At 50.8% G+C, this 24,562-nt stretch overlaps 1 protein-coding gene and 1 long non-coding RNA gene across 3 annotated transcripts in view; both read left to right on the forward strand.

Moving 5' to 3' along the window:
• Nucleotides 1-24,562, forward strand: part of LOC135506216 (serine/threonine-protein kinase MRCK beta-like) — a 137,807-nt gene that overhangs the window by 58,915 nt on the left and 54,330 nt on the right. Inside the window, 2 exon segments of the mRNA XM_064925732.1 lie at nucleotides 14,978-15,071; nucleotides 21,662-21,862. Of these exon segments, the coding sequence (XP_064781804.1) occupies nucleotides 14,978-15,071; nucleotides 21,662-21,862 (295 nt within the window).
• Nucleotides 3,175-6,168, forward strand: LOC135506215 (uncharacterized). 2 transcript variants are annotated; one of them, XR_010450355.1, is made up of 3 exons: nucleotides 3,175-4,355; nucleotides 5,119-5,480; nucleotides 5,579-6,168. It is a non-coding gene; the product is annotated as an uncharacterized LOC135506215 (long non-coding RNA). The 2 variants fall into 2 exon arrangements; XR_010450354.1 differs by lacking the exon at nucleotides 3,175-4,355 and having other exon boundaries at nucleotides 4,897-5,244; nucleotides 5,333-5,480.

The following is a 24,562-nucleotide window of genomic DNA, read 5'->3' on the forward strand; positions in this document are numbered from 1 at the left end:
GTGTGTGGAGAGAGTAGGTGGGTAGGTGTGTGGAGAGAGGTAGGTAGGTGGGTGTGTGGAGGTAGGTAGGTAGGTGGGTGTGTGGAGAGAGGTAGGTGTAGGTGTGTGGAGAGAGGTAGGTAGGTAGGTAGGTGTGTGGAGAGAGGTAGGTAGGTAGGTAGGTAGGTGTGTGTGGAGAGAGGTAGGTAGGTAGGTAGGTAGGTAGGTAGGTGTGTGTGGAGGTAGGTAGGTAGGTAGGTAGGTAGGTGGGTGTGTGTGGAGGTAGGTAGGTAGGTAGGTAGGTAGGTGGGTGTGTGTGGAGAGAGGTAGGTAGGTGGGTGTGTGTGGAGAGAGGTAGGTAGGTAGGTAGGTGGGTGTGTGTGGAGAGAGGTAGGTAGGTAGGTGGGTGTGTGTGGAGAGAGGTAGGTAGGTAGGTAGGTGTGTGGAGAGAGGTGGGTAGGTGTGTGGAGAGGTAGGTAGGTGTGTGGAGAGAGGTAGGTAGGTAGGTGTGTGGAGAGAGGTAGGTGTGTGGAGAGAGTAGGTGGGTAGGTGTGTGGAGAGAGGTAGGTAGGTGGGTGTGTGGAGAGAGGTAGGTAGGTAGGTGGGTGTGTGGAGAGAGGTAGGTAGGTAGGTGGGTGTGTGTGGAGAGAGGTGTGTGGAGAGAGGTAGGTAGGTAGGTGTGTGGGAGAGGTAGGTAGGTGTAGGTGTGTGGAGAGAGGTAGGTGTGTGGAGAGAGGTAGGTGTGTGGAGAGAGGTAGGTAGGTAGGTGTGTGGAGAGAGGTAGGTAGGTAGGTGTGTGGAGAGAGGTAGGTAGGCGGGTGTGTGGAGAGGTAGGTAGGTGTGTGGAGAGGTAGGTAGGTACATTTACATTACATTTAAGTCATTTGGCAGACGCTCTTATCCAGAGCGACTTACAAATTGGTGAATTCACCTTATGACATCCAGTGGAACAGCCACTTTACAATAGTGCATCTAAATCATTTAAGAGGGGGGGGGTGAGAAGGATTACTTTATCCTATCCTAGGTATTCCTTAAAGAGGTGGGGTTTCAGGTGTCTCCGGAAGGTGGTGATTGACTCCGCTGTCCTGGCGTCGTGAGGGAGTTTGTTCCACCATTGGGGGGCCAGAGCAGCGAACAGTTTTGACTGGGCTGAGCGGGAACTGTACTTCCTCAGTGGTAGGGAGGCGAGCAGGCCAGAGGTGGATGAACGCAGTGCCCTTGTTTGGGTGTAGGGCCTGATCAGAGCCTGGAGGTACTGCGGTGCCGTTCCCCTCACAGCTCTGTAGGCAAGCACCATGGTCTTGTAGCGGATGCGAGCTTCAACTGGAAGCCAGTGGAGAGAGCGGAGGAGCGGGGTGACGTGAGAGAACTTGGGAAGGTTGAACACCAGACGGGCTGCGGCGTTCTGGATGAGTTGTAGGGGTTTAATGGCACAGGCAGGGAGCCCAGCCAACAGCGAGTTGCAGTAATCCAGACGGGAGATGACAAGTGCCTGGATTAGGACCTGCGCCGCTTCCTGTGTGAGGCAGGGTCGTACTCTGCGGATGTTGTAGAGCATGAACCTACAGGAACGGGCCACCGCCTTGATGTTAGTTGAGAACGACAGGGTGTTGTCCAGGATCACGCCAAGGTTCTTAGCGCTCTGGGAGGAGGACACAATGGAGTTGTCAACCGTGATGGCGAGATCATGGAACGGGCAGTCCTTCCCCGGGAGGAAGAGCAGCTCCGTCTTGCCGAGGTTCAGCTTGAGGTGGTGATCCGTCATCCACACTGATATGTCTGCCAGTCATGCAGAGATGCGATTCGCCACCTGGTCATCAGAAGGGGGAAAGGAGAAGATTAATTGTGTGTCGTCTGCATAGCAATGATAGGAGAGACCATGTGAGGTTATGACAGAGCCAAGTGACTTGGTGTATAGCGAGAATAGGAGAGGGCCTAGAACAGAGCCCTGGGGGACACCAGTGGTGAGAGCGCGTGGCGAGGAGACAGATTCTCGCCACGCCACCTGGTAGGAGCGACCTGTCAGGTAGGACGCAATCCAAGCGTGGGCCGCGCCAGAGATGCCCAACTCGGAGAGGGTGGAGAGGAGGATCTGGTGGTTCACAGTATCGAAGGCAGCCGATAGGTCTAGAAGGATGAGAGCAGAGGAGAGAGAGTTAGCTTTAGCAGTGCGGAGCGCCTCCGTGATACAGAGAAGAGCAGTCTCAGTTGAATGACTAGTCTTGAAACCTGACTGATTTGGATCAAGAAGGTCATTCTGAGAGAGATAGCGGGAGAGCTGGCCAAGGACGGCACGTTCAAGAGTTTTGGAGAGAAAAGAAAGAAGGGATACTGGTCTGTAGTTGTTGACATCGGAGGGATCGAGTGTAGGTTTTTTCAGAAGGGGTGCAACTCTCGCTCTCTTGAAGACGGAAGGGACGTAGCCAGCGGTCAGGGATGAGTTGATGAGCGAGGTGAGGTAAGGGAGAAGGTCTCCGGAAATGGTCTGGAGAAGAGAGGAGGGGATAGGGTCAAGCGGGCAGGTTGTTGGGCGGCCGGCCGTCACAAGAAGCGAGATTTCATCTGGAGAGAGAGGGGAGAAAGAGGTCAGAGCACAGGGTAGGGCAGTGTGAGCAGAACCAGCGGTGTCGTTTGACTTAGCAAACGAGGATCGGATGTCGTCGACCTTCTTTTCAAAATGGTTGACGAAGTCATCTGCAGAGAGGGAGGGGGGGGGGGATTCAGGAGGGAGGAGAAGGTGTCAAAGAGCTTCCTAGGGTTAGAGGCAGATGCTTGGAATTTAGCGTGGTAGAAAGTGGCTTTAGCAGCAGAGACAGAGGAGGAAAATGTAGAGAGGAGGGAGTGAAAGGATGCCAGGTCCGCAGGGAGGCGAGTTTTCCTTCATTTCCGCTCGGCTGCCCGGAGCCCTGTTCTGTGAGCTCGCAATGAGTCGTCGAGCCACGGAGCGGGAGGGGAGGACCGAGCCGGCCTGGAGGATAGGGGACATAGAGAGTCAAAGGATGCAGAAAGGGAAGAGAGGAGGGTTGAGGAGGCAGAATCAGGAGATAGGTTGGAGAAGGTTTGAGCAGAGGGAAGAGATGATAGGATGGAAGAGGAGAGAGTAGCGGGGGAGAGAGAGCGAAGGTTGGGACGGCGCGATACCATCCGAGTAGGGGCAGTGTGGGAAGTGTTGGATGAGAGCGAGAGGGAAAAGGATACAAGGTAGTGGTCGGAGACTTGGAGGGGAGTTGCAATGAGGTTAGTGGAAGAACAGCATCTAGTAAAGATGAGGTCGAGCGTATTGCCTGCCTTGTGAGTAGGGGGGGAAGGTGAGAGGGTGAGGTCAAAAGAGGAGAGGAGTGGAAAGGAGGCAGAGAGGAATGAGTCAAAGGTAGACGTGGGGAGGTTAAAGTCGCCCAGGACTGTGAGAGGTGAGCCGTCCTCAGGAAAGGAGCTTATCAAGGCATCAAGCTCATTGATGAACTCTCCGAGGGAACCTGGAGGGCGATAAATGATAAGGATGTTAAGCTTGAAAGGGCTGGTAACTGTGACAGAGAGAATGACCACTTGGGAGAGATGAGGATCCCGGTGCCACCACCCCGCTGACCAGAAGCTCTCGGGGTGTGCGAGAACACGTGGGCGGACGAAGAGAGAGCAGTAGGAGTAGCAGTGTTATCTGTGGTGATCCATGTTTCCGTCAGTGCCAAGAAGTCGAGGGACTGGAGGGAGGCATAGGCTGAGATGAACTCTGCCTTGTTGGCCGCAGATCGGCAGTTCCAGAGGCTACCGGAGACCTGGAACTCCACGTGGGTCGTGCGCGCTGGGACCACCAGATTAGGGTGGCCGCGGCCACGCGGTGTGGAGCGTTTGTATGGTCTGTGCAGAGAGGAGAGAACAGGGATAGATAGACACATAGTTGACAGGCTACAGAAGAGGCTACGCTAATGCAAAGGAGATTGGAATGACAAGTGGACTACACGTCTCGAATGTTCAGAAAGTTAAGCTTACGTAGCAAGAATCTTATTGACTAAAATGATTGAAATGATACAGTACTGCTGGAGTAGGCTAGCTGGCAGTGGCTGCGTTGTTGACACTACACTAATCAAGTCGTTCCGTTGAGTGTAATAGTTTCTACAGTGCTGCTATTCGGGGGCTAGCTGGCTAGCTAGCAGTGTTGATTACGTTACGTTAAAAGAACGACAATAGCTGGCTAGCTAACCTAGAAAATCGCTCTAGACTACACAATTGTCTATGATACAAAGACGGCTATGTAGCTAGCTAGCTACGATCAAACAAATCAAACCGTTGTACTGTAATGAAGGTAGGTGTAGGTGTGTGGAGAGAGGTAGGTAGGTAGGTGTGTGGAGAGAGGTAGGTAGGTGTAGGTGTGTGGAGAGGTAGGTAGGTGTGTGGAGAGTTAGGTAGGTGTGTGGAGAGAGGTAGGTAGGTAGGTGTGTGGAGAGAGGTGGGTAGGTAGGTGTGTGGAGAGAGGTAGGTGGGTGTGTGGAGAGAGGTAGGTAGGTGGGTGTGTGGAGAGAGGTAGGTAGGTGGGTGTGTGGAGAGAGGTAGGTAGGTGGGTGTGTGGAGAGAGGTAGGTAGGTGGGTGTGTGGAGAGAGGTAGGTAGGTGGGTGTGTGGAGAGAGGTAGGTAGGTGGGTGTGTGGAGAGAGGTAGGTAGGTGGGTGTGTGGAGAGAGGTAGGTAGGTGGGTGTGTGGAGAGAGGTAGGTAGGTGGGTGTGTGGAGAGAGGTAGGTAGGTGGGTGTGTGTGGAGAGCGGTAGGTAGGTAGGTAGGTGGGTGTGTGTGGAGAGGTAGGTAGGGTGTGTGTGGAGAGAGGTAGGTAGGTAGGTGTGTGGAGAGAGGTAGGTAGGTAGGTGTGTGTGGAGAGAGGTAGGTAGGTAGGTGTGTGTGGAGGTAGGTAGGTAGGTAGGTAGGTAGGTAGGTAGGTAGGTAGGTAGGTAGGTAGGTAGGTAGGTGGGTGTGTGTGGAGAGAGAGAGGTAGGTAGGTGTGTGGAGAGAGGTAGGTGGGTGTGTGGAGAGAGGTAGGTGGGTGTGTGGAGAGAGGTAGGTGGGTGTGTGGAGAGAGGTAGGTAGGTGGGTGTGTGGAGAGAGGTAGGTAGGTGGGTGTGTGGAGAGAGGTAGGTAGGTGGGTGTGTGGAGAGAGGTAGGTAGGTGTAGGTGTGTGGAGAGAGGTAGGTAGGTGTAGGTGTGTGGAGAGAGGTAGGTAGGTGTAGGTGTGTGGAGAGGTAGGTAGGTGTAGGTGTGTGGAGAGAGGTAGGTAGGTGTAGGTGTGTGGAGAGAGGTGTGTAGGTGTGTGGAGAGAGGTGTGTAGGTGTGTGGAGAGAGGTGTGTAGGTGTGTGGAGAGAGGTGTGTAGGTGTGTGGAGAGAGGTAGGTAGGTGTAGGTGTGTGGAGAGAGGTAGGTAGGTGTAGGTGTGTGGAGAGAGGTAGGTAGGTAGGTAGGTGTGTGGAGAGAGGTAGGTAGGTGTGTGGAGAGAGGTAGGTGTGTGTGTATGTGGAGAGAGGTGGGTAGGTAGGTAGGTGTGTGGAGAGAGGTAGGTAGGTAGGTAGGTAGGTGTGTGGAGAGGTTGGTAGGTAGGTAGGTGTAGGTGTGGTGAGAGAGGTAGGTAGGTAGATGTGTGGAGAGGTAGGTAGGTAGGTAGGTGTGTGGAGAGAGGTAGGTAGGTGTGTGGAGAGAAGTAGGTAGATGTGTGTGTGTGTGTGTGTGTGTGTGTGTGGAGTGGTTGGTAGGTAGGTAGTTTGGTGTGTGTGTGTGTGGAGAGGTGGGTAGGTGTGTGTGTGTGTGGAGAGGTGTGTGTGTGTGGACAGGTGGAGAGGTGTGGGTGTGTGGAGAGAGGTAGGTAGGTAGGTGTGTGGAGAGAGGTAGGTAGGTGTGTGGAGAGAGGTAGGTAGGTAGGTAGGTGTGTGTATGTGGAGAGTGGTTGGTAGGTAGGTAGGTGGTGTGTGTGTGTGTGGAGAGGTGGGTAGGTGTGAGTGTGTGGAGAGGTGGGTAGGTGTGAGTGTGTGGAGAGGTGGGTAGGTGTGTGTGTGTGGAGAGGTGGGTAGGTGTGTGTGTGTGTGTGGAGAGGTGGGTAGGTGTGTGTGTGGAGAGGTGGGTAGGTGTGTGTGTGTGTGTGGAGAGGTGGGTAGGTGTGTGTGTGTGTGTGTGGAGAGGTGGGTAGGTGTGTGTGTGTGTGTGGAGAGGTGTGTGTGTGTGTGGAGAGGTGGGTAGATGTGTGTGTGTGTGTGTGGAGAGGTGTGTGTGTGTGTGTGTGTGTGTGTGTGTGGAGAGGTGTGTGTGTGTGTGTGTGTGGAGAGGTGTGTGTGTGGAGAGGTGGAGAGGTGTGTGTGTGGAGAGGTGGAGAGGTGTGTGTGTGTGTGTGTGTGGAGAGGTGGAGAGGTGTGTGTGTGTGTGTGGGTGGAGAGGTGTGGGTGGAGAGGTGGAGAGGTGTGTGTGTGGGTGGAGAGGTGTGTGTGTGGGTGGAGAGGTGGGTAGGTGTGTGGAGATGTGTGTGTGTGTGTGTGTGGGGAGAGGTGGGTTGGTGGGTGTGTGTGTGTGTGTGGAGAGGTGGTTAGGTGTGTGTGTGGGTAGGTGTGTGTGTGGGTAGGTGTGTGTGTGTGTGTGTGTGGAGAGGTGGGTTGGTGTGTGTGTGGAGAGAGGTAGGTAGGTGTGTTTGGCAGGGACCGGTGAGCGAGGGAGGAGCAGCAGCTAACAGCAGCTAAGCTAGCAAACCCCCCAAAAAGTTGGTCTTTCTCTCCTGTTCTACTGGTTTTCAACTTTCTTTCGTTGTCCAGAAGTCATAGGCATCCCATCCTCGTCCTATTAGCAACCCGCCCTCGTCGCGTTGGCAACCCGCCCTCGTCGCGTTGGCAACCCGCCCTCGTCGCGTTGGCAACCCGCCCTCGTCGCGTTGGCAACCCGCCCTCGTCGCGTTGGCAACCCGCCCTCGGCGCGTTGGCAACCCGCCCTCGGCGCGTTGGCAACCCGCCCTCGTCGTTGCATAATTAAATTTTCTCTGTCACCTGAAATGGCTGATGTCTTTTAGAGCCCTGTTGTCCTTTGACAGTAGTTGCATGTTCTAGAAAAATGTCATTGAGCCCACCTCCATTTGATTTAGGATCAAACCCAGCACCCAGCACTTCATTTTTTACTACATTGCTAGATATAATTTATGGCTCTAGGTTTCAGGAAATGTCACAGGTTTTTCAAAATTTCTAAAAGCTTGTGAGCATCCTGAGGGGCATCCTGCCCCCCCCCCCCCCCCTCAACCTTAGGCCTACATCAACACCACCTTGTCAGAAAATCCCAAGGAGAGCCCTGATTTGTACATTTATACCGAATGGAAAATATAAACACAACCTCAAACAATTTCAAAGATTTACAGTTCATGTAAGGAAATCAGTTAATTGAAATAAATTAGGCCCTAATCTAAGACTGGGCAGGGGTACAGCCAAGGGTGGGCTTGGGAGAGCACAGGCCCACCCACTTGGGAGCCACCCCGACCAGCCAATTCAAATAAGTGTCCCCCCCCCCCAAAAAAATGGCTTTATTACAGACTCCTCAGCAAACTGAACTGCACATTTAAAGTGGCCTTTTGCTGTCCCCAGCACAAGGTGCACCCGTGTCGTTTAATCAGCCGTTTGATATGCCACACCTGTTAGATGGATGGATGGATTAGCTTGACAAAGGATAACAAGGGATAACATGCTACTAACATGCTACTAACATGCTACTAACATGCTACTAAAAGAGATGGAAGCACATTTGTGCAACAACATTTGAGATACATATTTATTTCAGCTCATGAAACATGGGACCGACACTTTCCATGTCGTTTAATATTTTTTTGTTCAGTGTAAATTTATTTGTAGTTATCTACTGAGAGCAGGAAATTACCAAGTATACATAAGTCTGTAACCTACCGATAATACTGAGCCGGTCTTCTACCAACATTGTTATTAGCCTAAAACATTTGCATTTGCATATGATTTGGGTAGTGTGGGTGCTGTCGCTGTGCTGAAGTGATACTCATAGAAATTCTTCAAGGTTGGCAGGTTTGGTGTGTGTGTGTGTGTGTGTGTTAGGGAGTCTCTCCCCACGTCACTGACCCTGTACCCAGATGACTGACCAGCCAGCCTTGTGTGGATGTGGGATATGGAGGGGCCTCTTCCTGGCAGCAATGCCCCCTGGGAAACGGAGTCCTGGCCAGCAATCCTGCCTGTTTCCTGTCTGCTCGAGCCACAGACCAGGACTGCTCTCCCTTTCTCTAGTACCCTTCTCCCTGAAGTGTTCACTTGTTCCCTCCCCCTCGTGGAATTAATAGGGAAAGGAAGGACTTATTTGATGAATGTGGTGGACACTCCCTCTAAGCCCCCCTGCTTACAGCAACCTAATGCTTTGGAATCCTTGACAAGGAATGGAACAGAGAGAGAATTGGACCGCGGCCAGAGGACGGAAGAGTCTGGTACCATTTTGACCTACAGTTCCTTTCCCTCAGTGCCTACCCCATCTGGATGGGATGGATCAGGTGTAACGGGCAACAATGTGCCTGAAAGTCTAAGTCAGCGACTGTCACAGCAAATCTACGTTTTCATTTCATCAACATTGTCAAGTAGAAGTATATTAGGGTTGTAATATTGTAGAGAACAATCTAATGATTCATTACGTTTTGACTTTCATTTCGGAGCACCTTCTTGAATTGTCCTGTTTTTCTCCACATTGTACAGCAGGGGGTGAACGCCCTATCTTATGGCATCCATTCAGATTTGGGAACACTGGACAGGGGGCTAGGGAAGGGGCTAGGAGCTGAAATGGAGCAGGACCTTCAGGGATGCACTGTAGCGAAATAGTGGGGAGACTGAGGGAGAGAGACGAGATGAATCAACTGAGAGAGAGATGGAGGGTGGGATAGAAGAGAGAGAGAGTGAACTAGAGAGACGAGATGAATCAACAGAGAGAGAGATGGAGGGTGGGATAGAAGAGAGAGAGAGAGAGTGAACTAGAGAGATGAGATGAATCAACTGAGAGAGAGATGGAGGGTGGGATAGAAGAGAGAGTGTGAACTAGAGAGACGAGATGAATCAACTGAGAGAGAGATGCAGGGTGGGATAGAAGAGAGAGTGTGAACTAGAGAGACGAGATGAATCAACTGAGAGAGATGGAGGGTGGGATAGAAGAGAGAGAGAGTGTGAACTAGAGAGACGAGATGAATCAACTGAGAGAGATGGAGGGTGGGATAGAAGAGAGAGAGAGTGTGAACTAGAGAGACGAGATGAATCAACTGAGAGAGAGATGGAGGGTGGGATAGAAGAGAGAGAGTGTGAACTAGAGAGACGAGATGAATCAACTGAGAGAGAGATGGAGGGTGGGATAGAAGAGAGAGAGAGAGTGTGAACTAGAGAGACAGAGCGAAAGAGTCGGGATTTCTACTTTCTCTCTGAGACACACGTACTTTGACACACACACACACACACACACACTGACAGTGTTTATAGTCTGGTTGTACTCAAGCCCAGTGCCTAACAAAACACAGAGAGACAAGTCTATATCTCAAAACAGCCTTGCGGCCCTGTTCCGATGTTTTGAATAAGGCTTTCTATCTTTCTTTACTTCCTCCCTTGAAGTCAACACTGATCTCTATATGTTTGGATGGTTTCCATCCTATTGCTGTCTCAGAAATAGCCGATCGGTGAATCAATCAAGGAAGGAACCAATGAAGGTAAGAAAGGAGTAAGGATGGAGGAGAATTCTAGTCTGAATAGGGAGCCTTGGTAGATTGGTTTAGTGCACTGATTGACAAACGCATCTTACTCCAGTGGTTGGGAGTTTGTGTATGCTTCGGTTTGTGTGAGTCAGTGTGTAAAGAGAAATGTATAAACAAAGGGGTGTGTGTGTGTGTGGGTCTCCTGTATGAGAGAGAGACGTATGAATGAAAAGTTCTGTGTGTGGTTGTGATATTTTAAATGGCACTGTTGCGCACACGTGTGTGTGTGTGTGTGTGTGTGTGTGTGTGTGTGTGGCCTGATACTTTGCGTTGGGCTGGGTGTGTTTGTGTTTAGGTGTTTACTCCGTGCCCAGTGTGGTGCCAGGGTTAGTACAACAGAGGGCACAGTGTGTGTGGCCTGTGTCAAGCCAGGGATCGGGAGAGAGGGAGGGTGGATGAACAATGACAAGCTGTTCAGCTCAGAGAACCACCCGGGAGAGAAATGTTAAGGGGGAAGGAGTGGAGGGAAATGTGTGTTATTGAACCGTTCATTGTCTTAGAGTGAATCCGATACAATGTCACATAGTGATAAACATGGCTTTATATTGGTGGAGAGGTTGGTTTTATACACTTACCTCATCCTAACCCGTTTCTGTCTGTCTGTCTGTCTCGCCCGCTCTCTCTGTCTCGCCCGCTCTCTCTGTCTCGCCCGCTCTCTCTGTCTCGCCCGCTCTCTCTGTCTCGCCCGCTCTCTCTGTCTCGCCCGCTCTCTCTGTCTCGCCCGCTCTCTCTGTCTCGCCCGCTCTCTCTGTCTCGCCCGCTCTCTCTGTCTCGCCCGCTCTCTCTGTCTCGCCCGCTCTCTCTGTCTCGCCCGCTCTCTCTGTCTCGCCCGCTCTCTCTGTCTCGCCCGCTCTCTCTGTCTCGCCCGCGCTCTCTGTCTCGCCCGCTCTCTCTGTCTCGCCCGCTCTCTCTGTCTCGCCCCTCTCTCTGTCTCGCCCGCTCTCTCTGTCTCGCCCGCTCTCTCTGTCTCGCCCGCTCTCTCTGTCTCGCCCGCTCTCTCTCTCTCCGTCTCGCCCGCGCTCTCTCTCTCCGTCTCGTCCGCCGCGCTCTCTCTCTCTGTCTCGCCCGCTCTCTCTCCGTCTCGCCCGCTCTCTCTCCGTCTCGCCCGCGCTCTCTCTGTCTCGCTCGCGCTCTCTCCGTCTCGCTCGCGCTCTCTCTCTGTCTCGCCCGCTCTCTCTCCGTCTCGCCCGCTCTCTCTCTGTCTCGCCCGCTCTCTGTCTCGCCGCTCTCTCTGTCTCGCCTCGCTCTCTCTGTCTCGCCCGCTCTCTCTGTCTCGCGCGCTCTCTCTCCTGTCTCGCTCGCGCTCTCTCCGTCTCGCTCGCGCTCTCTCCGTCTCGCCCGCGCTCTCTCTCCGTCTCGCGCTGTCTCTCTGGCTGTCGCCCGCTGTCTCGCTCGCTGTCTCGCTCGCTCTCTGGCTCGCTGTCTCTGCTCGCTCTCTCTCTCTGTCTCGCTCGCTCTCTCTCTCTCTGTCTCGCTCGCTCTCTCTCTCTCTGTCTCGCTCGCTCTCTCTCTCTCTGTCTCGCTCGCTCTCTCTGTCTCGCTCGCTCTCTCTCTCTGTCTCGCTCGATCTCTCTCTCTCTGTCTCGCTCGCTCGATCTCTCTCTGTCTCGCTCGCTCGATCTCTCTGTCTCGCTCGCTCGATCTCTCTGTCTCGCTCGCTCGATCTCTCTGTCTCGCTCGCTCGATCTCTCTGTCTCGCTCGCTCGATCTCTCTGTCTCGCTCGCTCTCTCTGTCTGGCTCGCCGCTCTCTCTGTCTGGCTCGCTCGCTCTCTCTGTCTGGCTCGCTCGCTCTCTCTGTCTGGCTCGCTCGCTCTCTCTGTCTGGCTCGCTCTCTCTCTCTGTCTGGCTCGCTCGCTCTCTCTGTCTGGCTCGCTCGCTCTCTCTGTCTGGCTCGCTCGCTCTCTCTGTCTGGCTCGCTCGCTCTCTGTCTGGCTCGCTCGCTCTCTCTGTCTGGCTCGCCGCTCTCTCTGTCTGGCTCGCTCGCTCTCTCTGTCTGGCTCGCTCGCTCTCTCTGTCTGGCTCGCTCGCTCTCTCTGTCTGGCTCGCTCGCTCTCTCTGTCTGGCTCGCTCGCTCTCTCTGTCTGGCTCGCCGCTCTCTCTGTCTGGCTCGCTCGCTCTCTCTGTCTGGCTCGCTCGCTCTCTCTGTCTGGCTCGCTCGCTCTCTCTGTCTGGCTCGCTCGCTCTCTCTGTCTGGCTCGCTCGCTCTCTCTGTCTGGCTCGCCGCTCTCTCTGTCTGGCTCGCTCGCTCTCTCTGTCTGGCTCGCTCGCTCTCTCTGTCTGGCTCGCTCGCTCTCTCTGTCTGGCTCGCTCGCTCTCTCTGTCTCGCTCTCTCTGTCTCGCTCGCTCTCTCTCGCTCGCTGTCTCGCTCTCTCGCTCGCTGTCTCGCTCGCTGTCTCGCTCGCTGTCTCGCTCGCTGTCTCGCTCGCTGTCTCGCTCTCTCTCGCTCGCTGTCTCGCTCTCTCTCGCTCGCTGTCTCGCTCGCTGTCTCGCTCGCTGTCTCGCTCGCTGTCTCGCTCTCTCTGTCTGCCTCGCTCTCTGTCTGGCTCGCTCGCTCTCTCTGTCTGGCTCGCTCTCTCTGTCTGGCTCGCTCGCTCTCTCTGTCTGGCTCGCTCTCTCTGTCTGGCTCGCTCGCTCTCTCTGTCTGGCTCGCTCTCTCTGTCTGGCTCGCTCTCTCTGTCTGGCTCGCTCTCTCTGTCTGGCTCGCTCTCTCTGTCTGGCTCGCTCGCTCTCTCTGTCTGGCTCGCTCGCTCGCTCGCTCTCTCTGTCTGGCTCGCTCGCTCTCTCTGTCTGGCTCGCTCGCTCTCTCTGTCTGGCTCGCTCTCTCTGTCTGGCTCGCCGCTCTCTGTCTGGCTCGCTCGCTCTCTGTCTGGCTCGCTCGCTCTCTGTCTGGCTCGCTCGCTCTGTCTGCCTGGCTCGCTCGCTCTGTCTGTCTGGCTCGCTCGCTCTGTCTGTCTGGCTCGCTCGCTCTGTCTGTCTGGCTCGCTCGCTCTCTCTGTCTGGCTCGCTCGCTCGCTCTCTGTCTGGCTCGCTCGCTCTGTCTGGCTCGCTCGCTCTCTCTGTCTGGCTCGCTCGCTCTCTCTGTCTGGCTCGCTCGCTCTCTCTGTCTGGCTCGCCGCTCTCTCTGTCTGGCTCGCCGCTCTCTCTGTCTGGCTCGCTCGCTCTCTCTGTCTGGCTCGCTCGCGCTCTCTCTGTCTGGCTCGCCGCTCGCTCTGTCTGGCTCGCCGCTCGCTCTCTCTGTCTCGCTCTGTCTGGCTCGCTCGCTCGCTCTCTCTGGCTCGCTCGCGCTCTCTGTCTGGCTCGCTCGCTCTCTCTGTCTGGCTCGCCGCCGCTCTCTCTGTCTGGCTCGCTCGCTCGCGCGCTCTGTCTGGCTTGCTCTCTCTGTCTGGCTCGCTCGCTCTGTCTGGCTCGCTGTCTCGCTCGCTCTCTCTGTCTGGCTCGCTCTGTCTGGCTCGCTCGCTCGCTCGCTCTGTCTGGCTCGCTCGCTCGCTCTCTCTGTCTGGCTCGCTCGCTCGCGCGCTCTGTCTGGCTTGCTCTCTGTCTGGCTCGCTCGCTCTGTCTGGCTCGCTGTCTCGCTCGCTCTCTCTGTCTGGCTCGCTCTGTCTGGCTCGCTCGCTCGCTCTGTCTGTCTGTCTGGCTCGCTCTCTCTGTCTGTCTGGCTCGCTCGCTCGCTCTCTCTGGCTCGCTCGCTCTCTCTCTGGCTCGCTCGCTCTCTCTCTGGCTCGCTCGCTCTCTCTCTGGCTCGCTCGCTCTCTCTGGCTCGCTCTGTCTGGCTCGCTCGCTCGCTCTGTCTGTCTGTCTGGCTCGCTCTCTCTGTCTGTCTGGCTCGCCGCCGCTCTCTCTGGCTCGCCGCTCTCTCTGGCTCGCCGCTTCTCTCTCTGGCTCGCTCGCTCTCTCTCTCTGGCTCGCCGCTTCTCTCTGGCTCGCCGCTCTCTCTCTGGCTCGCCGCTCTTCTCTGGCTCGCCGCCGCTCTGTCTGGCTCGCCGCCGCTCGCTCTGTCTGGCTCGCCGCTCGCCGCTCTGTCTGGCTCGCCGCCGCCGCTCTGTCTGGCTCGCTCGCCGCCGCTCTGTCTGGCTCGCCGCCGCTCTGTCTGGCTCGCCGCTCTGTCTGGCTCGCTCGCTCTGTCTGGCTCGCTCGCTCTGTCTGGCTCGCTCGCTCTGTCTGGCTCGCTCGCTCTGTCTGGCTCGCTCGCTCGCTCTGTCTGGCTCGCCGCTCTGTCTGGCTCGCTCGCTCGCTCGCTCTGTCTGGCTCGCTCGCTCGCTCTGTCTGGCTAGCTCGCTCGCTCGCTCGCTCTGTCTGGCTCGCTCGCTCGCTCGCTCTGTCTGTCTGGCTCGCCGCTCTGTCTGGCTCGCCGCTCTGTCTGGCTCGGCTCGCTCTGTCTGGCTCGCTCGCTCTGTCTCGGCTCGCTTCGCCGCTCGCTCTGTCTGGCTCGCTCGCTCGCTTTCTGTCTCGCCGCTTTCGCTTCGCTCTGTCTCTGTCTCGCTCGCTCTCGCTCTCTCTCTGTCTCGCTCGCTCTCGCTCTCTCTCTGTCTCGCTCGCTCTCTCTCTGTCTCGATCGCTCTCTCTCTGTCTCGCTCGCTCTCTCTCTGTCTCGATCGCTCTCTCTCTGTCTCGATCGCTCTCTCTCTGGCTCGATCGCTCTCTCTCTGGCTCGCTCGCTCTCTCTCTGGCTCGCTCGCTCTCTCTCTGGCTCGCTCGCTCTCTCTCTGGCTCGCTCGCTCTCTCTCTGGCTCGCTCGCTCGCTCTCTCTCTGGCTCGCTCGCTCTCTCTCTGGCTCGCTCGCTCTCGCTCTGTCTCGCTCGCTCTCTCTCTGGCTCGCTCGCTCTCTCTCTGTCTCGCTCGCTCTCGCTCTCTCTCTCTGTCTCGCTCGCTCTCGCTCTCTCTCTGTCTCGCTCTCTCTCGCTCGCTCTCTCTGTCTCGCTCTCTCTGTCTCGCTCTCTCTGTCTCGCTCTCTCTGTCTCGCTCTCTCTGTCTCGCTCGCCCTCTGTCTCGCTCGCTCTCGCTCTTTCTCGCTCGCTCTGTCTCGCTCGCTCTCTCTCTCTGTCTCGCTCGCTCTCTGTCTCGCTCGCTCGCTCTCTGTCTCGCTCGCTCGCTCTCTGTCTCGCTCGCTCGCTCTCTCTCTCTGTCGCTCGCTCTCTCTGTCGCTCGCTCGCTCTCTGTCTCGCTCTCTCTCTCTGTCTCGCTCGCTCTCTCTGTCTCGCTCGCTCTCTCTGTCTCGCTCGCTCGCTCTCTCGCTCGCTCTGTCTCTCTCTCCCTCCAGAGATATCAAACCAGACAACGTGCTGTTAGACATGAAGGGTCATATCCGTCTGGCCGACTTTGGCTCCTGCCTGAAAATGATGCAGGACGGCACGGTGAGCAACCCAGACCCCCCCCACGCACCAAACCCACCACACCCTAGACCCCCCCCCCCCCCACGCACCAGACTCACCACACCCCAGACCCCCCCACGCACCAAACCCACCACACCCCAGACCCCCCACGCACCAAACCCACCACACCCCAGACCCCACCACACCCCAGACCCACCCACGCACCAAACCCCCCACGCCCCAGACCCCCCAGACACGCCCCAGACCCCCCCCGACACGCCCCAGACCCCCCCCCCGACACGCCCCAGACCCCCCGACATGCCCCAGACCCCCCGACACGCCCCACAGCCCAGACACGCCACAAATATTATTTTGTGGGGGAAAAAACACCTGTATAATAGTGTTGCATGTTTCTATTGTCTTATTTGTGGTTCTGAGAAAAATGTCCTTTTCAAAATGTGTATTATTTTATACCACACAAATTACCAAAATTACAGGCTACACCGACACCGACAGATTAGACGAGCCATTTGCTTTTCAAACTGTTTTTCCAGCAATAGTATTTTAAAATATTGCGAAAGGCCTTATAGCTGCTGCCTGCTGTTCACTGACAGACACGACTCAACAATCAGGGGTTTGATATTTACCAGGCCTGCTGCCCAATTGGCTCCTCAACTGTAGTCCTACATGCACTAGTCGTGATAAAACACAACCCACAGCATTTAAAAAAAAATATTAAAAAAAATAAGCTATTGGTCGTCATTATTCCTGGTCTATTTCAATGATTTAATGTATTTATCTACAGATAGGAGTAATTATATACATTTTGCAAATGTATTTAAATTGATCTGCAGCGCCCCTTCCCATGGCTATTTTTGCTTCTCCCTAAGGCCAAATAACCAATAATTCTTGTTATTAATTCAATGGTGGTCAGTAACCCCATGGCATATGAGGTTATTGTGCAGGTAGGCCTACTATTACAATAATCTTTAGAATAATCTATCAACATGGTACAAGCCTATATCTGATCACTGTTTCACCAAAAGTGGTTTTACCTACAGTGCCTTCAGAATGTATTCACATCCATTGAATTTTTCCACTTTTTGATCGTACAGCATGAATTAAAACATTTATTAAATTGCTATTTTTTTTGTCACTGGCCTACACACAATGTCAGTAATGAAGATTTTTTTATATTTTTTTATATATATAAGTATTTTTTGTTATGGCAGGCCTAAATAAGTTCAGGAGTAAAGATTTTCCTAACAAATGACATACAAAGTTGCAATGACTCATGGACTCATCACTCTGTGTGCAATAATGGTGTTTAACATGATTTGTGAATGACTTCCTCATCTCTGTACCTCACACATACAGTTACAGTATCTGTAAGGTCCCTCAGTCGAGTAGTGAATTTCAAACACAGATTCAACCACAGACCGAAGAGATTTTCCAATGCCTCGCAAAGAAGGGCCCCTATTGGTAGATGGGTCAAAAACAAAAGAGGCAGACATTGAATATCCCTTTAGACATTGAATATCACTACAAAGATACAGGCGTCCTTCCTAACTCAGTTGCCGGAGAGGAAGGAAACCGCTCAGGGATTACACTACGAGGCCAATGGTGACTTTAAACCAGTTATAGAGTTTAATGGCTGTGATGGGAGAGAACTGTGGATGGATCAACATCGTAGTTGCTCTACAATACTAACCTAAATGACAGAGTGAAAAGAAGGAAGCCTGTTGTACAGAGTAAAAATGTTAATTTAAAAAATGCATTCTGTTTGCAATAAGTTAAAACTGCAAATATATTACAGAAATTAACTTTATGTCCTGAAAAGAAAGCGTTGTGTTTGGGGGGAAAAACATCATCACTGACGGCCATATTTTCAAGCATGGTAGTGGCTGCATCATGTTATGGGTATGCTTGTCATCGGCAAGGACTAGGGAGGTTTTTTTGTTGATATAGAGAAACAGTAAATTCACCTTTCAGCAGGACAATAACCTAAGATGACATTGGATGTTCCTGAATGGCCTAGTTTTTGTTTTGACTTAAATCGGCTTGAAAATCTATCGCAAAACTGGAAAATGGCTGTCCTAGCAATAATCAACAACCAACTTGACAGAGCTTAAAGAATAATTGGCAAATGTTGTACAATCCAGGTGTGGAAAGCTCTTAGACTTACCCAGAAAGACTCACAGCTGTAATCGCTGCCGAAGGAGATTCGAACATGTATTGATTCAGCGGTGTCAATACTTATGTAAATTAGATATTTCTAGATTTCATTTTCAATAAATGTGATAAAATGTCGAAACATGTTTTCATTGTGGGATATTGTGATGTCATTATGGGGTATTGTGATGTCATTATGCGGTATTGTGGGATATTGTGTGTAGATGGGTGGAAAATATATTTAATCCGTTTTGAATTCAGGCTGGAACACAACAAAATATAGAATCAAGGGGTATGAATACTTTCTGAAGGCACTTTATATTGTAATATAAATGTGTTTTTTTTTTTACCTGGTTGTAGCGTGAACTGCACCAAGTTTTTATGTTCATAAAGGCTAATAAGAAAATATGAGTAGCCTACGTGAAAGTTTTACAAATTTGTGGTTGCATCAGTATGTATCTGAAATGCATCAGAAAAGTATTGGAAAGTTCAGGAAAACATCAGGAAGGCCTAACAATTGTTTGTGTGAGAGAGCATCTGCATTGCTTTTGATTGTGGTTTTGTCACAGTCCCTTGTAACGTTTCCTACGTGGCCGGTGAGCATTGCAGAGGGAAACAATTTCTTTCTTTTTTAAATGCACAAGTCTTACCTTTTCAGAAATGGGGTCATAATAGCTAGTAGCTCCTACCTCTAGATTTAGAGCCACATTTGTAGGATGAAAACAGAGACCCTCTCTGTTTGTCACAACCACTAAAATAACGGACGTGGCACCCAATTCTCCAGTACACCTCTTTTAGCCAGGACCCATATGGCTCTGGTCCAAAGTAGTACACTATATACTGAATAAGGTGCCATTTGGGATGTAGTGTCAGTCAGTGGCCAATAAGAGGCTCTCCCGCACTTTACTCAGGTTAATGATGAGTGACTTAGAGTAAATTCATACAACTATAGAAATACAATGACTTGAGATTTGAATATTCTAACTCCGTACAACAAGGAACTGAGCAATGGGAAAGAGAACCAGAAGTAAAACCAACATTCATACAACGGCCCGCGCTCCGGGGGTGAAGGTTCCACTAGGAACAAATATCCTGCACCAATCCTAACCTTAACTATTAGTGGGGAAGATAAAAAACTTAACCAGATCAGCATCTAGGGCAATTTCAACCACCAGGAGGAGCAGCTTTAAACCAATGCGCAATAACGAGGACATGTCTACAGGACAGATTACACAACACAACAGCAATCGTTATCATCATTATCCAGTTTTAGTCGATTAAAATAACAATGATGGCTATATAATCAGAGTTCAGTCTCGTAGGGGGCTGTTGATGATAAAACGATTTGATTCACTGTGTACTTTTCACAGACCCTGATTAAATGACAAAAATAAATATGCTCAATTCGGGTTTAGTCGTGAAGTAACATTTAGATTTGTAATCAGCATTGACTATATGTCTAAGTCTGTGATATAAACTTCTTACACAAAGATTAAGGACAGTCCAGGCCATGCCTTCGACACCAACTTATCATCTCAAACGAGCCAAGTGGTAGGCTTAATCTGTTTTACTCCAGCTCCCTCTTAAAAACATAGCTAACATTTACCCCCATCCTTATTGCACTACTGTAAATGAAAATGAAAGGCAACGACATGATATGCCCTTGGAATTCAGAGGGTGTAAAATGTAAAGAAAGGGTGACATTTGGGATTTACAGCCCATTTGCTACAGTGCACTACGTTACCCATAGTTCGCTACTTTTGACCAGACTATGGGTAACGTAGTGCACTACTTTTGACCAGAGCACTACGTTACCCATAGGGCTCTGGTCAAAAGTAGTGCACTACATTACCCATAGTACACTACTTTTGTCCATTGCCCTATGGGTAACGTTGTGCACTATTTTTTACCAGAGCACTATCTAGAGCAGGGCTGCCCAACCCTTTTCCCGTAGATCCACTGTCCTCTGGGTTTTCAGTCCAACCCTAATTTAACACACCTGATGCTACTAATTAGCTGCTCAACAAGATCTTAACTAGCTGAATCAGATATGCTAAATTAGGGTTGGACTGAACCTACAGGACAGTAGATCTCCAGGAAGAGGGTTGGGCTGAACCTACAGGACAGTAGATCTCCAGGAAGAGGGTTGGGCTGAACCTACAGGACAGTAGATCTCCAGGAAGAGGGTTGGGCTGAACCTACAGGACAGTAGATCTCCAGGAAGAGGGTTGGACTGAAAACCCACAGGACCGTAGATCTCCAGGAAGAGGGTTGGACTGAAAACCCACAGGACCGTAGATCTCAAGGAAGAGGGTTGGACTGAAAACCTACAGGACAGTAGATCTCCAGGAAGAGGGTTGGACTGAAAACCTACAGGACAGTAGATCTCCAAGAAGAGGGTTGGACTGAACCTACAGGACAGTAGATCTCCAGGAAGAGGATTGGACTGAAAACCTACAGGACAGTAGATCTCCAGGAAGAGGGTTGGACTGAACCTACAGGACAGATCTCCAGGAAGAGGGTTGGGATGAACCTACAGGACAGTAGATTTCCAGGAAGAGGGTTGGACTGAACCTACAGGACAGTAGATCTCCAGGAAGAGGATTGGACTGAAAACCTACAGGACAGTAGATCTCCAGGAAGAGGGTTGGACTGAACCTACAGGACAGTAGATCTCCAGGAAGAGGGTTGGGATGAACCTACAGGACAGTAGATCTCCAGGAAGAGGGTTGGATTGAACCTACAGGACAGTAGATCTCCAGGAAGAGGGTTGGATTGAACCTACAGGACAGTAGATCTCCAGGAAGAGGGTTGGACTGATAACTTACAGGACAGTAGATCTCCAGGAAGAGGGTTGGACTGAACCTACAGGACAGTAGATCTCCAGGAAGAGGGTTGGGATGAACCTACAGGACAGTAGATCTCCAGGAAGAGGGTTGGATTGAACCTACAGGACAGTAGATCTCCAGGAAGAGGGTTGGATTGAACCTACAGGACAGTAGATCTCCAGGAAGAGGGTTGGATTGAACCTACAGGACAGTAGATCTCCAGGAAGAGGGTTGGACTGATAACTTACAGGACAGTAGATCTCCAGGAAGAGGGATGGACTGTACCTACAGGACAGTAGATCTCCAGGAAGAGGGTTGGATTGAACCTACAGGACAGTAGATCTCCAGGAAGAGGGTTGGATTGAACCTACAGGACAGTAGATCTCCAGGAAGAGGGTTGGATTGAACCTACAGGACAGTAGATCTCCAGCAAGAGGGTTGGACTGATAACCTACAGGACAGTAGATCTCCAGGAAGAGGGTTGGATTGAACCTACAGGACAGTAGATCTCCAGGAAGAGGGTTGGACTGTACCTACAGGACAGTAGATCTCCAGGAAGAGGGTTGGACTGTACCTACAGGACAGTAGATCTCCAGGAAGAGGGTTGGATTGAACCTACAGGACAGTAGATCTCCAGGAAGAGGGTTGGACTGTACCTACAGGACAGTAGATCTCCAGGAAGAGGGTTGGGATGAACCTACAGGACAGTAGATCTCCAGGAAGAGGGTTGGACTTTACCTACAGGACAGTAGATCTCCAGGAAGAGGGTTGGGCAGCCCTGGTCAAGAGAATAGAGTGCCATTTGGGACTTATTCAAGGGCTGGTTTTTATAGTGTGAATTAATAGATGTTTCACACTGTTTTATGAAATAACTTTATGGCTCAACTCCTTTTTCTGCTCTCGTGCAAAGTTTTCATTTGTTTTTCATTGCTCAGAGATTCTACCACAGAGCCCCTTTTGTACTACTCAGCTGTTTGTGTGAAAGAAAATGACATTTTTTGTCTGAGACAGAAATTGACCTGAGGTTCAAGGTGATTTGTCAGATGTATGGAGGTTCAGGGTTTTAGTCAAATGTGTAGCCCAACCGTTAGAATTTGATGATGTGATAGAAGGCCTAAGGGAGATTATAGCAAGATTCACTATAGCCCAGACCCGGGTTCAAATATTATTTGAAATAATTTCAAATACTTAATCTGTACTTGATTTGAGTTTGCCTGGCCTAATGGACCAAAAAAAATAATCTCAAAACTCCAAACCCGCCCATCTGACACTATACAGGCGAGAGCAAAGACTCAAACAAACTCAATCGTTTTTTAATAAGTTAATACTCTTTATTATGAAAACACACACACTCACACACCTCTTATGCCAGTTATTATTTTTCTATGTATTCCTTGTGTTATTATTTTCAAAACAGAAATACACTTTCTACTATTTCTCTTTCTCTTTCTGCATTTTTGGGAAGGGCCCGTAAGTAAGAATTTCACTGTTAGTCTACACCTGTTGTTTACCACGCATGTGACAAATAGGATATGATTTGGACCGTTTTTTTACATGCACAACGTAAAATGTTTCTCTGAGTCCACTTTACTTCAACCATCTCATTTGTAGTTCCTAACCTCACTCTTCCAGGTCCAGTCGTCTGTGGCTGTAGGCACTCCGGACTACATTTCCCCTGAGATCCTGCAGGCCATGGAAGACGGCATGGGGAAGTACGGTCCAGAGTGTGACTGGTGGTCCCTGGGGGTCTGTATGTACGAGATGCTCTACGGGGAGACGCCCTTCTATGCAGAGTCCCTGGTGGAGACCTACGGCAAGATCATGAACCACGAGGTAAACTTGAGGAAACCGGTGGGCATTTAGGTGGTAGGTTTTTAGGTTGTGAGGGAAAGTGGAAAACGAGTCTTGAAAGTATACAATTTCAATTAGCGTCCATTCATGAAAACAGTAGTCATTAAGGAAAGCAAACAAGGATAGGATGTCATGCAAGAGAATTGGGAGAGCGCCACCAGCCACAGGTATGGATAGGGAAATGTGATCATAGGTCCGGGCGTAGGGACAAGCATGTAGTGTACCTCTAAGGCAGAACAAAGTCAGGGGTCCCTAGTGCCTAGCTTGCAACAATGTGTAGATGTAGGGAATTTAGCTTGTGTGTCATCAGTATCCAATATGCATATATTATATTATGCATGTCAAAAGAAGGAATGCTCTGCAAACTGACAACGATATTCAGACTCAAAACGACCAGAAGAGCTAGCCTATACCAAATCCATGGGCCAGCAATAAGTGCTAAATATTCCAAACATTTTCATAATTAATGATTTTGTTTCATGATTTATTGATTGTTTGCGTCCAAATGTACAGTATTTCACAGTTAATTATATGCTACACTTATTAAATATAACAAACTTTTGGGTTATTAATCGGTTGAAATAGTTTATAATGTTTATTGGATTGTTTACTTCAAGGTACACTACATGACCAAAAGTATGCGGACACCTAGGTTATCTAAGGTTAGGTTATCTAAGGTTAGGTTATCTAAGTTTTTTTTTTTTTTTTTACCTTTAGTTTACTAGGCAAGTCAGTTAAGAACAAATTCTTATTTTCAATGATGGCCTAGGAACAGTGGGTTAACTGCCTGTTCAGGGGCAGAACGACAGATTTTGTACCTTGTCAGCTCGGGGATTTGAACTTGCAACCTTTCGGTTACTAGTCCAATGCTCTAACCACTAGGCTACACTGCCGCCCGGCCGGTTAGGTTATCTAAGGTACACTACATGACCAAAAGTATGTGGACACCTGCTCGTCAAACATCTAATTTCAATGTCACAACTCGTTCAAAAATCATGGGCATTAATATGGAGTTGGTCCCCGTTTCCTGCTATAACAGCCTCCACTTCTCTGGGAAGGCTTTCCACTAGATGTTGTAACATTGGGGTGGCAGGTAGCCTAGTGGTTAGAGCGTTGGGCCAGGAACCGAAAGGTTAGAATCCCAGAGCGGACAAGGTAAAAATCTGTCGTTCTGCCCCTGAACAAGGCAGTTAACCCACTGTCCCTAGGCCGTCATTGTAATTAAGAACTTGTTATTTTAACTGACTTGCCTAGTTAAATAAAGGTACATTAAAAAAAAAAAAAAAATGAACATTTTTAAAAATGGCTGCAGGGACTTGCTTCCGTTCAGCCATAACCTCATTCGTGAGGTTGGGCACTGATGTTGGGCGATTAGGTCTGGCTGGCAGTCAGTGTTACAATTCAACCCAAAGGTGTTCGATGGGGTTGAGGTCAGGGTTCTGTGCAGGCCAGTCAAATTCTTCCACACCAATCTCGACAAACCAGTTCTGTGTGGACCTCGCTTTGTGCATGTGGGCAATGTCATGCTGAAACAGGAAAGGGCCTTACCCAAACTGTTGCCGCAGAGTTGGAAGCACAGAATCGTCTAGAATGTCATTGTATGCTGTAGCGTTAAGGTTTCCCTTCACTGGAACTAAGGGGCCTGAACCATAAAAAACAGCCCCAGACCATTATTCCTCATCCACCAAACTTTACAGTTGGCACTGCATTCGGACAGAAAGCATTTTCCTGGCATCTGCCAAACCTAGATTAGTCCGTCGGACTGCCAGATGGGGAAGCGTGATTCATCACTCCAAGAGAATGCGTTTCCACTGCTCCAGAGTCCAATGGTGGCGAGCTTTACACCACTCCAGCCAACGCTTGGCATTGGTAATCTTAGGCTCGTGTGCAGCTGCTCGGCCATGGAAACCCTTTTCATGAAGCTCCTGACTAACAATTCTTGTGCCGACGTTGCTTCCAGAGGCAGTTTGGAACTCGGCATTGAGTGTTGCAACCGAGGACAGACTATTTTTTACACGCTATAAGCTTCAGCGGTTCTGTTCTGTGAGCTTGTGTGGCCTACCACTTTGCGGGTGAGCTGTTGTTGCTCCTAGATGTTTCCACTTCATAGTAACAGCACTTACAGATGACCGGGGCAGCGCTAGCAGGGCAGGAATTTGACAAACTTATTTGTTGGAAAGGTGGAATCCTATGACGGTGCCACGTTGATAATCACAGAGCTCTTCAGTAAGGCCATTCTACTGGTAATGTTTGTCTATGGAGATTGCATGGCTGTGCCTGATTTTTATACACCTGTCAGCAACGGGTGTTGCTGAAATAGCCAAATCCTAATTTGAGGGGTTGTCCACATACTTTTGTATAAGTCTGATGATTTGATGCCCTTTAATTTACCTTTATTTAACTAGGCAAGTCAGTTAAGAACAAATTGTTATTTTCAATGACGGCCTAGGAACAGTGGGATAACTGCCTTGTTCAGGGGCAGAACGACAGATTTGTACCTTGTCAGCTAGACTTGTTGCCCGTTCCAAAAGTTTGTGATTGTTTGGTGGTGTTGGTACTGGGGTGTTTTATTAACAAGTTGGCCACCTACATGGTGTGATTATTTCCTGAAGCTATCCAGGTTAATGCTCCTTCTCAAGGGTCTAGTTCCTGAAACACTAGCCTACTTTCTAACTATTTTCA

This window comes from Oncorhynchus masou, chromosome 19 (assembly GCF_036934945.1).
Source record: "Oncorhynchus masou masou isolate Uvic2021 chromosome 19, UVic_Omas_1.1, whole genome shotgun sequence".
NCBI classification, from domain to species: domain Eukaryota; kingdom Metazoa; phylum Chordata; class Actinopteri; order Salmoniformes; family Salmonidae; genus Oncorhynchus; species Oncorhynchus masou.